Source organism: Paramacrobiotus metropolitanus, unplaced genomic scaffold (assembly GCF_019649055.1).
Source record: "Paramacrobiotus metropolitanus isolate TYO unplaced genomic scaffold, Prichtersi_v1.0 Parri_scaffold0000009, whole genome shotgun sequence".
NCBI lineage: Eukaryota > Metazoa > Tardigrada > Eutardigrada > Parachela > Macrobiotidae > Paramacrobiotus > Paramacrobiotus metropolitanus.
In genome coordinates this window covers 1,405,550-1,421,452 of record NW_026570229.1, presented here as the reverse complement: position 1 = coordinate 1,421,452, position 15,903 = coordinate 1,405,550, and the positions used below count along the sequence as shown (strand labels likewise).

The 15,903-nt window shown below is 43.5% G+C and overlaps 3 protein-coding genes across 3 annotated transcripts; all 3 read right to left on the bottom strand.

Moving 5' to 3' along the window:
* Positions 1-1,241: 1,241 nt before the first annotated feature.
* On the bottom strand, positions 1,242-1,834 carry LOC129583145 (uncharacterized). Its single transcript, XM_055474863.1, has 3 exons — positions 1,714-1,834; positions 1,479-1,637; positions 1,242-1,369 (listed from the first exon to the last, which is right to left on the bottom strand). The coding sequence occupies exons 1-3, from the start codon at positions 1,762-1,764 to the stop codon at positions 1,265-1,267; spliced, it is 315 nt and encodes a 104-aa protein (XP_055330838.1). The 5' UTR covers positions 1,765-1,834; the 3' UTR covers positions 1,242-1,264.
* Positions 1,835-5,370: 3,536 nt separating this feature from the next.
* Positions 5,371-9,204, bottom strand: LOC129582929 (serpin I2-like). The gene is made up of 4 exons (XM_055474560.1): positions 8,106-9,204; positions 7,804-7,952; positions 6,255-6,410; positions 5,371-5,550 (listed from the first exon to the last, which is right to left on the bottom strand). Exons 1-4 carry the CDS (start codon positions 9,202-9,204, stop codon positions 5,371-5,373), a joined length of 1,584 nt encoding a protein of 527 aa, XP_055330535.1.
* A 4,510-nt stretch (positions 9,205-13,714) lies between these two features.
* LOC129582928 (uncharacterized) lies at positions 13,715-15,056 on the bottom strand. Its single transcript, XM_055474558.1, has 2 exons — positions 13,958-15,056; positions 13,715-13,884 (listed from the first exon to the last, which is right to left on the bottom strand). The coding sequence occupies exons 1-2, from the start codon at positions 15,054-15,056 to the stop codon at positions 13,715-13,717; spliced, it is 1,269 nt and encodes a 422-aa protein (XP_055330533.1).
* Between the last annotated feature and the right edge of the window lie 847 nt (positions 15,057-15,903).

The following is a 15,903-nucleotide window of genomic DNA, read 5'->3' as shown; positions in this document are numbered from 1 at the left end:
GTTAGGTAAGTAACTCTTTATATATTACCTGCAGCAAATTAAACCGGGTTCATCGGATATCTGTCTGGACAAAGACGTTGGCTGCTTGACTGCCTCCCTTCTGCTTGCTGACGTGTTAATCCTAATTCTTACCCTGTCAGAAACCATAACTGTGATAATTGTTTTTGCCATTGAATCGGTTTTGCGGATTTATCCATGTTACGCAACTGAATTAAAGAGCAGAGACAGAACAGCTGTCGCGCTTGCTGCTCAGTAAGCGGCTATGGTGATGGATATGCGAAGCTCCATCGCAAGCGCTGAAGCCGACAGCGGCTAACGGTCCGATGTCAAATCAATTTTGACGTCCATTGTAATTGTATGTAATGGTATTATAATTGTATAAAATTGCATAATAATTGTAAGAAGATTAAACGACAGCTCATACCTCATCTTCCTGTGATGAAATTATTATGCAACTATTCTTTGACGACGGCGTATCGTCCTTATTGCTACAAACCTCGGCCTCCGGCCTCGGTTTGCATTAACATCGAATTGGTAGAAAATGTTAACTGGGAAAGGGGATTGAGAAATGAGATGAATTCGTACCTGTAGTCCACTGCAATTACAAGAAATTCTCACGTACAGACTGTACGTGATACGGCACAGCAATTGCATTTTTTCTTAACACTATGAAGCAGGTCTAGAAGTTGGAAACGGTTCATGATCTATCAGAAAAACGCGCGGTCACCTCGATTAATTAGAAAGAAAGTTTCCTTCGATTTGCTCGTGGATCGAGTCAGAACTGACGTCAGCCTACTATAATGGCATCCGTTCCACTGCGTTTTAAAATATTATAATTGATGCACGTATCTCAGTACAAGATGAGCGTGAATATCATGCACCAGATAATTAGCTTTTAATTAGTGGTTTCTGGAAATTTGAATATTGCATAATCCATTTCGTTTACAGCCGCATAATTGCATGGTTTCATTTAACTAATCTATGCACAACTGCACATAATTGGTGTCTTTCCTAAACGCGCTTTATAACGTAATGACAATCTCAGCCGGAATAAGGAATGGTAGACCGCGGTGGCCGCCATTCAGATACACCGCAGTCCAGTCGTTGGGTGTCCACTTCTTTGATTTCGAAAGATGATTTTGTGGAGCAGTTTAGACTTTAGATGTTGCGCAAATATGCAAAGTGTTACGCTTTTAGCAGACACAAACTTTAACATTCCCCTCTTCAAATACACTTAGCGAGTAATATACCAAGCTTGTAAAATTTACCGAGCATGGGTAACGTTCACAGGTGAACCCGTTCCAGAATCCGCGCTGGTTTTCCCGCTAGCCAATTCCGCAAAGACCAACAATGCACTTGCCGCAGTTGCCTGAAATGAATAGGATTTTTTTAGAGCTTCCTTTTTTCGTAATATCTCAGAAACTAGGATGGCTGGTGTCCTGGATTCATGTTTATAGAAGAATGTGAGCATACCCCACCTGGAAAGCGCTTTCGCGAGTAACGCTTACACCGGCTACAGTGAAACAATTCGTTTCCTCTCGTCTACGACGAACGTACATCGTGGTCCATTCCTCTCGTTTCCATTTGGTTTCTCCCAGCTGGAAGCATTTATCTGCGACCTCGGACAGCTTTTTTCCCTGGTATTAAATTTTATAACAATTATTTACAGAACAGCATCCGTAATGCAGTCAAAATTACAAAACTTAACCGAACCTGTTCAGAGGAGTACACGCACACACAAGTCAAGACGCCCAAATGCGCCATGTAAGTGAGTAAAGTGATGATCAGTCCCGGCTCAGGCAGATGACCCGGCGGACGCCAGCTAGCTTCGAACGTCTTGTTGATTGCGCCCACTAAAGCCACATAGTAGCAGATACCAGTTATCCACCTCAGACAGTTGTCCAGTTCGCCCACAATGCTGGTCAGCTGTGACTGGTTTACAAAATCATCCAGCGTCACAGACTCCGACTGGAAGAGCTGTTCACGCAGATGCAGCGCTGTCCTGTGAACGATTCTCCCGCTAATGAAAATGATGAAAATAATAAAGCCCAGGGAAAGATCGCGACCAAAAGAAGGTACAGTCCAGAACGGCCCAGTTGATCCGAATAAACCATTCCACAGCAGTGTTGGTGACCTGGGCACGGTGAAGAAAGACGGTGCTCCATGTGTTGATGTGGTCGCTTAGGTTCCAGGTAAATTGTTCAGTGTATAACCAATAAGCATTTCTGAACACCGCAACCGCCACGTAGATGACTATACCGATACTGATGCAAATATCGTAGTGCGTGAGCTCCGAGCCGTACATCCGGTCTAACTTGCCAAGCAATTCCCGAAGGCGTTCACTGCAGCACCACATGAGAACTATGCATAGCAGATTGGCCATCCGATCTGACAAGTTAATGAGCTGGATTAAGATGGCCGTGAACCAACTGGATGTCAGCATTACGGCGTCGAAATACATCCAGCCCTCGTATGTTACACAGGCCTCCACCCAGAGAATAAAGGCTATGTAAACGTACACGATACAGCGCAGGAAGCTGGAACATCGCGGATGGTTGGCAATCTCAGGGCGAAAATACCCACAGAACTGCAACAAGGTCATCCAGATAGCAGTGACCTTCCAAATAAAACCACGCTTAATTTGCGGAACGGCGATGTTTTGCACACAGGACGTAAAAATGGACCCTCTATCCAGGCGATCGCTCCGCTTCGGCATTCGCGCAGATTTATCAATTTCTGTTCCAATATTAAATCCACACGGTCAGAAAAAGCAATATGACGAGACAGTTGCTCTAGGCTCCGTTGTCAGGTTTTCCGCTGCTGCACATGTGTTTAATAAACACACAGAATTTATCTGAAGGCTCTTTTCCTTTGAACGTACGGTCTGATATTTGCAGTATTACATAATAACAGTATGTAAGCGAGATTGAACCAGCACGATGGCAGGGCTTTGACGCACACCCTGTGTGTACTTTGTCCGCTTTTGTACTCGGTGGATTGCTGATTCATGGGAAACACCCGTTATCTGTAAATTCTAGAGATTAACCGCGTTCTTCGGGAGGTGAAATAAACGTAAACGCTTTGACAAATATTATATGTTGACAAGAAATACGGTATCAGTAAACTGTACACCACGTACAGTAAATGCAACCGGAAAATATTCGTTAAACGTTAGTTATGATATGATATTCGTAAACATCATTAACTTATTTGTGAATTGAATTTTGTTTATTTTGTTTTTAACGCACATTAAAATCGGACTGGGGAAATACTCAGGGTTCAGGCCTAACTGACCAGGGACCGGTCAGAGGCTTTCCCCTAACTGGTCAGAAAAATTAAATATTTTGTTCACAATCTAAGACTAAACGGTTCATTATGCGAGTATGTAACCGTTCACTTAGTCCTGGATTGTAGGTAGTGAGAATACTAAAAAGGTAGTTTCATTGGCAGTGTTGCATTGGGCGTAGCCTTTATCAAAATTTAGAGGATACGGATATCGTATGCATTGCCAGTATTGGCAGTGTATTAATTACCCCTACAACCATCTGCAGACTGCCGTTATGGCGCATAATGCGGTCCGTTTTGCATCGCCATTCTGATCAGAATACAATAACTCGTAAAAAAACCGTTCACTTGCAGTCTACATTGGCAGGAGCGTCCGCGAGCCGAGCGCTGGCCGTAACAGCCAGACAAACTGGCGTAAACTGTCAGATCTGCATTATGCTTTCAAAATGCATTTTACGATGTGCCGCTTCACTGCCATCACGCTAGCACAACATCGGTAAACAATTGGTGCACAAACTTCATAAAGTTAGCCGTGTGACTTGTACGCTTCCCCTTCAAAACGGCATACCTGCCTCTAGCATTCATTTATGTGTATGTGCGCACTGCGCAGTGCGAGTATTTGATTCTGTGCTACGTAGTAAGTTTTTCCCATTATGGCAACGGTGAATGCGGTGCAGCGGCACTGAATCCATATTAATGCTACAATGGATCATTTTTAACGACTGCTTGGCCGATGTTGCCAGTTCTCGTGGTGATGTTGCTATTCTCCGGTACTGTCATGTGCCTCAATGTGGCTTAAGCAGTTGTGTTTGGAGATACCGTATCACCCGCATTCCCAGCGATAAGCAGCTTGGTCAGCGACAATTCCATTTCTGATGGCAGCTACAATATTGCGATGAGGATGTTAAACAGCGGCCTATTATCAAATTCCATCGGATGGTCCGACGGAATGTGGTAATACGCGGCTCTTTTGCATTACAGTGCAACCTATATATCGTTTTTGGATCTGGAGAGCTTCCGCCAGAATATTCCCTGCTATACACAAATAACAGGGAATGTTCGGGAGGAAGTTTTTCGGTATTCTGTTTGGAATACTTTATACATACGATACGATACAATACGATACCAATACGATACCAGCACCTATCGTAAGCTGAAAATCGTGCCGTATTTGTAGCTTCTTCCTGGTCCGGGGTTATTGCGGTACAAACAGCCAGACCAAAACAGGACTGCTCTGGCGATTGCGAATCCGTTTGGTGGCGGCTTGACGCCAATCGAGACGCGGTGTCAAACGCATTCACAACCGCCAGAACGGATGGCTATCGGTTATGCCGTTATGGTGCTGAAGGACGGACACTAACCGACAGCGATCCGTTCTGTCAGTTGTAACCACCGCAGCATCGGCCGGTTATACAAAAGCCTATTTCAAACTGTATCCGCTTACAAGAACAGCAAACAATGTCAGCAGAGATGAGATTTCGTATCCTTCTTGAAACAACACATTCTGCATGCCCGGCAAGTTTACCCTGGAGCGGAGCACTCTTGACAGTTGAAAGCGCCCTTACAATCATCGATCTACGCTAAGTACACCGGAAACACTTTGATCGAGGACACGTAGTCAGTAGCTTGCAAATTTAAAGCTCGGTTGTAGACCACACAAGCTGCAGAGTTGTGAGAAAACGTACAGGTGACTGCAAAGAAAATGCCAACCATCCACCGATATTGTAACGCTGCCGATGCTTTTAACGATAGAAGTATGCTGAGACTGTTGTCTTCCTTTTTATCGCATATACTTTGTTGTAACTGCTTATATGACATTTCCGAATGTGCTGTTTTGTGGCTGCACATACTATTCAGCACTATAGAACTGCTCCCACGATTCACTCTACCCTGTAGCTTGGTTATTGCACCGATCACTCTGACGTCGGCTTGGGGAAATCATTGGTGACAGAAACCGGTCATCAAGTTCTGCGGTCAACAAATTCCGCTCTGTGCGTGCAGTATAACTCTTTCTCGGCTTTCTAACCGCAACGCGGCTTGTAATGGACTGTTAGTAGCATACACGAAAGAACGCGGTTAGGTAGTTCAATGTCCGCCAAAACCAACAAGATGGACCACCATGATTGGACCAGATGGACTACTGACCACCACGATTTCACCACAAAGCCGCCGACTGTGAGCGAGAAAATAAAGACGGGTCCACTGTGGATGGCCACCGTTGTCTGGATCACGCTTCTCAGTCTCGGCGGCTACATCTTCTCGCCGCTGCAACAGCATTCGCGATTAACTGCGATTTTATTTATTTTTATGTATATTTATACTGCATTTATTTTCGGGACGAATCTGCTCTATCTATACGAATCTATTAAATTCTACTCAAAGACACAGTTTTCGAATTGGTTTACTTCCGTTGTGAATCGATTAATTACCGCATCGAACATTATCTGTGATTTGCTGTGCATGATCCTTGTTTGCACATCCAGTCGATCGTTTCTGCAGCTGCTGAAGAATCTCGATCAAATGACGTCCGGATTAATCACTCCGACGAAACTGTACGCTTATGTTCTCATCATGTTTCTACACATTTTGAGTGTATTTGCCAAATCAGGCTATTATATATACACGCTGCAATTTGATTTGTCCATTGCGCAGCAAATAACGGATTTTCGTCAGCGGTACTTTTCCAGTTTCCCGGTGTCATATTTAGAAGTGATGTTCCGGGTTTATTCACTGGGCTCATGTTTGCCGTACATCAGCCGCGAAATCGTACTGGGTTTTGTGCTATCCGTAATGTTCATCAGCAGTGAAACTCTCCGTGAGGCTGCACAGCGCTTAAATGGTTCCCTGCTCACAAGTGGAACGGTGTCGTTAAAAGAATATTCCCAAATGATTCAGCTGCGGAGGATAGTCAAAGATCTAGGTGGATGTTTTTCCCCAATGGTCGGCATAATGTGCTATGCATCTCTAACCGGTGCCATTGCTCTGACGCTGGACTGCAGCCGGTATACCGCCGACCAGCAGCCGCCGGTGGGAAACGTCGTCTCGTTAGTAACACACGTGTCTTCTTTCTGTGCCATCATTGCTGTCTGCGCGTACTCCACTGAACAGGTATCTCGAGGAATGAACTGTTAATAGTACGGTTTCATTAATGAAAACAGTGATGTTAATGGTACTATGTGTTTCTAACTGACCGTTTTAGAGTCAAAAACTCGCCAGCGTAGCTGAAATGTGTTTACGCATGGGAGAAAAGCACTGGAATAGCGATGAGTGGGCAGCCATGTATCTCCGTGGGAAGCAGACCGAACCTTGCGGCTTTACTGCAGGTGGCGTAGTGATTACGCGAGAAGGCGCTGTTCAGGTACTCGTACTCTGACAACAATCAGTGTTGGTTAGCAGGATAACACCCTGCTCTTAAATTCAACGGCAGAGCGCACTTTGTACGGTATTGCAAAAATTGTATTTCTTGGCGGAATCGTTTTACGAGAGCTCTTAGTTTGTGTAGGCAAATACGCATCCCGTGCTGTAAGGTCTTTGTTTGTCTCGTACAACAGGCCGGTGCCGCTTTGATCAGCACGTTGCTAGTGTTTGCGGAACTGGCTGGTGGCGGTAAAATTGGGGCAATGGCGAAGGAGTACGCAAACATCACACAGGTACGAAGTTCTTGCTAGAGGAATACTCGTATGGTGCGAATGTGTCTATTAGGTTTTTCAGGCCATCTAAAGCTGTCCAAAGGCCGCGTGAAGCATCTGAAACAAGCAACGTGTTACCCAGCGCTTCCGGGACAGAAGGAGCAAAACACAGTTTATGTGACCGGAACTCAGTGGACTCGTGTTGCTCATGGAACAGTCAGAGGATGAAAATTTTGCCGTACTTAGCGGGATTTGTATTGCTGTTTGGATTGCTCTGTAATCTAAATGCGGCCGATGTTCTCGGTACATTGAATATGTGGCCAATTAAGCGGGACAGCACTAATGATTTTGGTCGTTACCTTAACCTTTAAATTTAATTGTTTTTAAGGAGTGTAACTGATGTTATTGTTCTACGTTGCTTTGATGGCTGTTGCCGAATGAAGGTAATAAAAGGTCTAAAATTACTACTTTTTCACAATTTAAAGCGCTTAAATTAATTTATTAATTAGTACTTAATCAATTATATAGTTTAAATTAGTATATTTAAATAAACTTTATTGCAGCCGGACATTTCTGCTTGGTCGCATAGTGCACGGCGCCGCATGCCTTCGGAATGAATCTGCGGAGGGGCTGAAATGCTAACTTTCGGCGGTGAAATAATTGAAGCGTGTACGAAAATATATGTATATGGTATCTTTGACCATGTAGCCTGCTCTTGTTGTTGTACTCGTAAAAAATTAAATTTTTGCTCTTGTAAGAAAACCAGAATAATTTTTTGTATCAGACTGTCAGGCCACTCCCAAGAATCAAGAACACGCCACGCCACGAACCACAATAATCTACTACGAGTACCTATACGTAATGACAAGCACAGTTACAGTTTAGTGACTCTTCCCATGTGCGTAATGTATCCGGTCGGTTGAATTTGGATAATGAAGAGGAATGGGTGATCAAAAGTTTGAAGTTCAATCTTCATGACGGTTTTCCGGATAACCAGGGCACTCGTGGACAGTGCTTTCAATCCATATTCATTCGCTTCTGCCAAATGTCGAAGTATATTAGGGTAAACTGATGTAAAAATGAGTGCAAATTTACAGCGACTATTAAGAATAATAAAATACACGTATTAGTGATAACACATTTATAATGACGGCATACAAAATATTTAACCGCAAAATTCATTATTATTACCGATCATGGCGTGATGGTTCCATGCGTCAACCCCGATGGTCGCATTGGTCATGCGGGATAGATCCGCGGTTTTACTGAACAGCTGCTTCACTCCCATGTTCTCCAAAACACTCCTGAAATCGGTCGCCGAATTCAGGGTGAATTTGGGAATCTTTATGTCGATCGTCTCCCGGTTCATGCTCGCACCCACGGCTTTGTCAATGAGCTCGGGCGTCAACGCGTGCTCCAGTGCGGCAAAATCCTTGGCGTCTTTCGGCATGAGAAGCGACAACGAATACGTTCCCCATTTGCTGGACAACCGCACCGCCTGGAACGCCGGGATATTTTTTTCGGCATCGAATTTCTTATAGCCGACTTTCGCGCCCAGGCTCATAAACGGTACTTGCGATTTCGTCCCATCCGCATTGGTGAATCCACTCTTCTCCGTTTTCGCCGGGTCGAATACGTTGGCCCATTGAAACCGCAAGAAATCCCCATTCAACACGACCAACCGGTTGGACGCTGTGAGACTGCCCTGCACCAGGAATTCCTTGATATTTCCCTCCGTGATTTGGCTCACCCAGGTGTTGATGGCCTGCCGAGCGGCTTCCGGGTCCGCGGCAAAGTCCGTGGCTAACGGAGTCATGTTGAAATTTCTTACCAGGTTCTGCACGAACTTCTCGTGCAAGGAAATCTTCTTATCGACATACGCGCGATTCGCCGTGAAGTAGACGTCATTAAACTCCTGGTCCGACGCGTCGAATTCCAGTTCCCGGTGTGGCGCCGTGGTGTACATCTTGAAGAGGACCCCGAACAGATCCAGGCAGGAGGTGCTGTCGTCCAGTTTGAAGAGGGTTTTGATCTCCTTCTCCGTGGCACCGGCGGCCGCATTGCAGGACAGTAGTAGCGCCCCGATCAGCTGCAGTGCGTTGACGACGATGTTCCCGTTGTTTTTCGTGGCATCCCGAGTATGCTTGTATACGTCCACTTCGAACGCCGTCACCACGGGTTTATACTTAATTTCCTCCGCACCAGACTGCGCCTCGCCTGAGATCGGGTGGACGAGCGACGCGACCAAAAAGGTCAACGCGGTCATGCTCGGTGCGAGGAATAGCTTCATGTTTAAGCGATGGTTCGACAGAAAAAAACGTTGTTCATCTGCTTGGTGGGCTCGCGTTTTATACGTTTTTCTGTGAAAACACCGGTGCCAGTGAATGGTGGTGCTTCTCCGAACTAAGCAGATGTTGAGAATCATATTGCGGTGCCTAGATTGATGAATTGTTGTTCTTATGTTGACATGTCGGATAACCGCAAAAGCCACACAGCCCAATGTTACTTGGTTGAATATCGACCAGTGACAGGCATAATAAATCTTGTGGATGACTCATAATAAATTTTTATAATTACTTGTGTTGGAGCTGGTTTTTCCCCAGTTTTTAGTTGCTAACTGTTTTTATCGGTGCAAAAATTAATTCTTGTTGGTGATTTTATTAACCGAGAAAATTGGCATCGAACTTTGATAGTTGCGCAATAGATCAAGACAGTCTGTTAGAAAAACCGTTAGCGTTCAGAAACCGCTCCTGGGCCCACAAACGTTATGCTGCGCTGCTGCACAGCAAGAAATAGATAAATCAAAATGTCCGGCTGTCTGTTACGGAAGCGTAATAACAATTCCTTTTAACGGCATCACTTCCTTATCCCGTAATTTTTCTTAACACGCTATAAAAGTTATACTAACACGGTATAATAGCTATACCACGTTCATATTACCGAAACTAATAATTATTATTGGCTGAAGTCTGAACACCTTCATGGGCTGTTGTACGTGCAGCGGTGTACGTGAAGCGGTGTACGTGAAGCACAGGAGAACAAACAAAAAACCAAAGAAAATCCTAAAAACACGGAGAGTATTAGAAACCGGACCGATAAGCAAACTGTCGGGAAAAACATATACATAGATAGTTCTGCAAAAAGTTCAGACAGTCGAAAAGCGACTTGCCGGTCAGCAGATTGAGTTAATATTTTGTTATAAGTGAAGTGAAGTTTATTGTCCTTGCAACGGAGCGGTTGTCCCCTCTAGGCTTCAGACAGTAGAGAAAGAAAGTGAGTGTAACAACAATATCGCAAAATAGCAAGTCGGCCAGCAAATTGTCGGGAGGCAAAAGGGATTTCAGAGAATATATGTGATGAGAGGAAATGGCTGAAATTTAACTGTCATAAGCAGAATTATATTTTTTCAATAAAAATTTCGTGTGCCAAAGTGTAAAATGTACGGGTGTACATCGGCCTACGGAAGTGTCAATTCCAACAGGATAAACAGCTGCTGGAGCTTGGTGGAATTAGGTATACATAAGTATGTCGATACTTCCGAACTAATCTGTACAGCTTGGCTACAGCTCTTTAATATGTAATAACATTCACAAAATCACACACGTTGCGGAACTGTGCCCGCTAGAAATGGGCATCGGATGTATTCTGAAATCCAAACTGGAATTCACAATGTTGGATGCATTCTATTGACCATTGTGCAGATCTCTACAGATGATCTTAGCAGTTTCAGTGCCGTTAAATTTCATACACCAGGAGCAAATTAGTACTGGAGCAAATTTGATACACCAGGTTAAATGCATAAATAAAGCCATGGAATGAATTAAAGTTTACGTAAAATACGAGTGGTGTGAGAGAACATGTAACCCTCGTCAAAAAGTTTGTTATAAACTGTATCAACATACCTCAAATGTTAAGCCGTTTATCATAAAATGTGCCGACGGCATGATTTTGGCAACAGATCTTATGTAATAATTTATATCAATATGAAAACGTATCGAAGTTACAAAACTTATTCGAAACTCGTATCCGCGTCTTCGCAACTGTTTAACCAAAACGTTAAACAGAAGCAAACGTAATACAAGAAGAACAAAAGCTTTGTCGGTCGACCGACACGTAAACAATATCTCGCTCAGCAAGAAACAATTCCAGAAAAGTAAAAAAATAAACCAGCCAAATTCCAAGATCCACCACTATGAATCAATTCGTAGTGCCCCCTGTTAATTGCCAACAGTCCCGACGCCGTCGCGGTTCTGATTTATTGCAAATAACAATGTAAGATATTGCATCTAAAGCGAAAGCTTTGTCGGTCGACCGACATTGATTGCCTCGCCACGTAATCTAAAAAGCGATTTTGATCCACGTGTCGCCGTTATAGAGTATCAAAGCTTTTCTGCAGAACCTTGTTATCAAAAGCATAGTTTCTGTGCAGGCACATGATCGATCGACCGACAATAATTATCCTCAAAAGCAAAGTCGCGAAAACAAAAAGGAAAAAATCGCAAAAAAGAAGCAAAAGTCTTCGAAACAAAAAACAAACTGCTCCAATTTACTTAGTTGGAGGCAAAACATCAACGACAAAATTTTGAGTAATACCTGACACTGCCCGCGCGGTGGCTCCATTACTTTTGCTGCCGACTACGCTTACTATAGGCTACTTTCATGCTGCTTCTGATTAGCTGTATAGCAGTTCAGTGCTCACCGCAAGTTCACGTTCAGCGCCGTTGCGCCCAAGCTGATTTTGACAGCCAGTTTTGGTAACGGCAATTCTCGACTTTTTTATAACTGTGCTTTTGAAATGGTTTCTGCTATTTTGTTTAAATTTTTGACGTTTTTTTGTTTTATGGCTGTCGACAGCCAAATTTTATTTCAAAACATTTAAAAAAACACTGCTAGTAGTGATATTTATGCGTGGTACTGTCACGCACGGCATGCTTTTGGGAAAAAGTGCAACATTCGACGCAGTCTGCAGTGATGCGAGGACCCACAGCAATTTTGGACCAGTTCGAGGGTAAGAGCTTATCGAACAGTTTCCAGTTTAAACGTCATAAAGATAGCACTTGTTGAATTATTGTGTGCGTTTTTATTTCCAGATCCTTAGGAGGCGCTGTTTGGATGGACAAATGTGCATGAAGACATGCAGTAAAGCAACAGGTAATCCGATTGTGTAGGAGAGCGCTATTTATAGCTACAAAACGATAAAACGAATTTCTACTTAAGGGGAATTTTAGTCCTTTTTGTTACCTTAAACTTAAGAAGCGAGCAGAAACTAGATTGTTCACTAAAGAAATTTTCTTCAAGTATTTTAAAGTGCATCACGGACAAGTTCAACGCATTAAAATTTTAGTTGATTTAAGTTTATTTTATCGCTTATTAGCATGTCGACATGCCTTATTCAAAAGTTGCAGTTATTGCGTAATTGGTGGTGCGTATATGAAGTGTCCATAACTTGTTTTTCCCATTTTTCTGATTTTTTTTAAATAGTAATTTTCTAAAAAATAATAAATATTGAATTTAATGCGTTTCGCTGCACTGTGCTGACCATTGCAGTTGGCTCATAAAAGCAATATAGAATGTTTATGTCAGAGTGTCGATTTTTCCATTTGCTTTATTTTATTGGCCAAATGCTCCGTTGACAAAAGCAATAATTTCTAATTTAAGATTTTTTGTTTGAAAACTGCATGTCGACCTGCACAGCAATTTTATTGCTGGTGTATTAAAAGTCCTAAGACACAGCGCTTTTCTATAACGGATGACCGTTCTTGAATGCAGTAAATCTGAAATGCAGCATCTGTTGCGTTCAAGTAAAACTTGAATGCAATTGTTGTGCATCTGAAAATATCATACTGTAAGTAAGTTTACCATGCTGATGGTTCAAAATTTAAATGTTTTGCAGGGGAGATGAAGTATTGCTCTTCAGGCCCTTTGCCAGACGCGAAATTAACCGGGAAGTGCGTGGATGTCGACATCCATGATTGTCCTTGCCATCGTGGCGATAATTAATTTCTTATGCATTTAGAAGTCGCTAATGCTATCCATGCTGGCTCTTTTGCAGTTTCTATTGCTCTTGTCAGTTTTCCGTTTATGCTTCTGGCGCATTATCCAAATCGATTTTTTTACTTAATTATGTTGGTGTTTTCATGAGAAAGTATGTCTCGGATGTTGGTTTTTTTGTGCAAAACTAGTTATGTGGTATATTGCAAAATAAATACAAAATGATCTCTGATATCCATATCTAAATGTTTCATATTCGTAAGTATTATAAAACAAAGAGATGGTCTGTTATATCTAAGCCTAATTCAAAAGTTGTCATTAAACTATATGATATTTCTGACGAGGGTAAGCAGCCATCCGAATTCTGGGATCCATTGAGCGGTCTGCTTGATCTTTTAGGAAAAAAAACAGAATTATGTTGAATCTCAACAGAACTTTATAAAGGCTACTTTTTTGGCTATTTGATTGTTAATTGTGTAGCCAAGCCGGGTACAATTTGCCACTATCACATAATATACTTATTCACGAAGAACATCCAATGTACTACGGCTAGTTAAGTCATCACACTCCGTTAAATACCAATAACTCGTACTCTACAGATGCAGCACGGTCCCTATCTGTAATCGTGGTCATGCGTAAAGGTTCCAGTACAGCAAAGTTATTAGGTATGTTCCTAAACTCCAGTACCTTTAATAAGTATATCACGGAACAAGTACACACTCACTAGTAGAAAATATTTATAACAGAAATACTTCCTCAATGTTATCCTGATCGAGAATCGTACTCATCGGTTACGTTCCTGAATTCAGTTACAATTTAGTGACTCTTCCAATATGTGTGATGTATCCAGTCTGTTCAATTTGGACAATAAAAAGGAACGGGTGATCAAATGACTGAGGTAACGCACCCCTTGCGAGTACGAGTTTCCCGATGGCACTGGCACTCGTGGACAGTGCTTTCAACCCAAATTCATTGGCCTCTGTCGAATAAAAAAAATTGTTAGGATGAAATAAATAAAGTATCACTAATAAAGAAGCCCAAAAATTCATTACCGATCATGGCGTGATGGGTCCATGCGTCCACACTGACCGTCGCTGTCGTCATGCGGGATAGATCGGCCGTTTTACTGAACAGCTGTTTTACACCCATACTCTCCAAAACATTCTTGTAATCGGTTGTGACATCCAGGTCGAATTTTGGTATTTTTATGCTAACCGTCTGACGAGGCATATTCGCACCCACGACACTGTCGATAAACTCCGGCGTCAGGGCGTTCTCCAGTGCCGCGAAATCCTTGGGGTTGTCGGGCATGAGAAGGGACAGGGAATACGTGGAGTACTTGCTGTGCAGCTTCACTGCCGTGAACGCCGGGATATTCCTGGCGGCATCGAAGCTCTTGAAGCCGACATTAGCGTTCAGGCTCATATACGGCGTCTGCGATTTCGACCCATCCGCGCTAACGAACGTAGACTTCTCCGTTTTGGTAGGATCGAACGTGGACGCCCACTGCAAGCGGAGGAAGTCCCCGTTGAGAATGATCAACCGCTCGGACCCTGTCACGCTTCCCGCCGGCAAAAACTCTTTGATATTGCCCTCCGTGATTTTGTTCACCCAGGTGTTGATGGCCTGGCGAGCGGCTTCCGGGTTCCCGGCGAAGTCGGCGACCACCGGTGTCATGTTGAACTTACTGCCAATGCCCTGCATGAACTTGTCGTTTAACAGGACCGTCTTGTCAACGTACGCGCGGTTCGCCGTGAAGTATTTCTCATTCAGTAGGTTCACCATAGGCCCGGATTCGAATTCCCGATGCGGCGCGGCGGTATACATCTTGAAAATAACCCCGAACAGATCGAGGCATGAGGCGTTGTCGGTCAGCTTGAAGAGGGCTTTGATCTCCTTCTCGGTGGCACCATTGGCGGCATTGCAGGCCATCATTAGCGCGGCGTTGAGCTGCAGGGCGTTGACGACGATGTTGCCGTTGTCTTTCGTGGCATCACGCGTATGCTTGTACACGTCCACGTCGAATGCCGTCACGACGGGATTGTACTTGATTTCGTCCGGGCCAAGTTTCGCATCGCCGGAGACTGGGTGAAAGAGCGGTGCGAAAAAGAAAGTCACCGCTGCGATGCTTAATGTAAGGAAGTGCGTCATACTGAAAAATTTCGATCGTATACGGTACAACAGATGTGAACGGAAACAAAAAATGTGTATTATGGGTTTCTACTACAAGCTTTTACGCTTTTATACCTTTCTTGTCAATGCCAGTAGGCCCGGCACTAATTAATCATGAGGATATTTCTGTAGACTAGTAATAAATTAGAAGAAACAGTTACTCGTGCCTGGAGAAGATGAAATTAATTTTGTTCCGGCATTAACCTTCCCTATATGTCGCGCTCGCTGACTGGTGGTGTTGACTGGTATCGACAGACCAGTGAATCCACTGCAGTAATAAAAACTTTAGTGATAGCTTAAAATTTATTTGGACGTTTCCGGGTCTTTGTCAGCTTTAGGCGGTGTACGCTTGTTGTCGTTAAAATGCGCACAAGCCGGTTGCTGAATAAAAGACGTACCTCGTACCTAGTGACTTCAGACTGGACTTCCGCAGTTGTGCACTAAATGACCGCTCATCAAAATCTCGCAAAACTTTGTAAACGCATCCAAGGCCTACAAACGTGTAATGCTGGAGATATCCTTTAGGCAAACTTTGTGCTGGTTTTGGTGCCTCATGTGAACAGGCTGCAATTTATTAACGATAATCATGCACATTAAACAGCCGTCGTTCTGGGTAACTGTGTAACCAGGAAACAGCAATGTTTTATGACGCGAGCGGTGTTCGATCCACCAGACTCGGGTACGCCTAAGCAAATGTTAAAGCTGGCATCTGCAAAGTTGCTTAGGAAGACCAATAATATTAAGTATTCTTTCTTATTTCTTCCGGGTGGGTGCCAAGTTCAACCAACCCAGCACTAGTGTAGACAGCGCTGCTTTCACATACGCG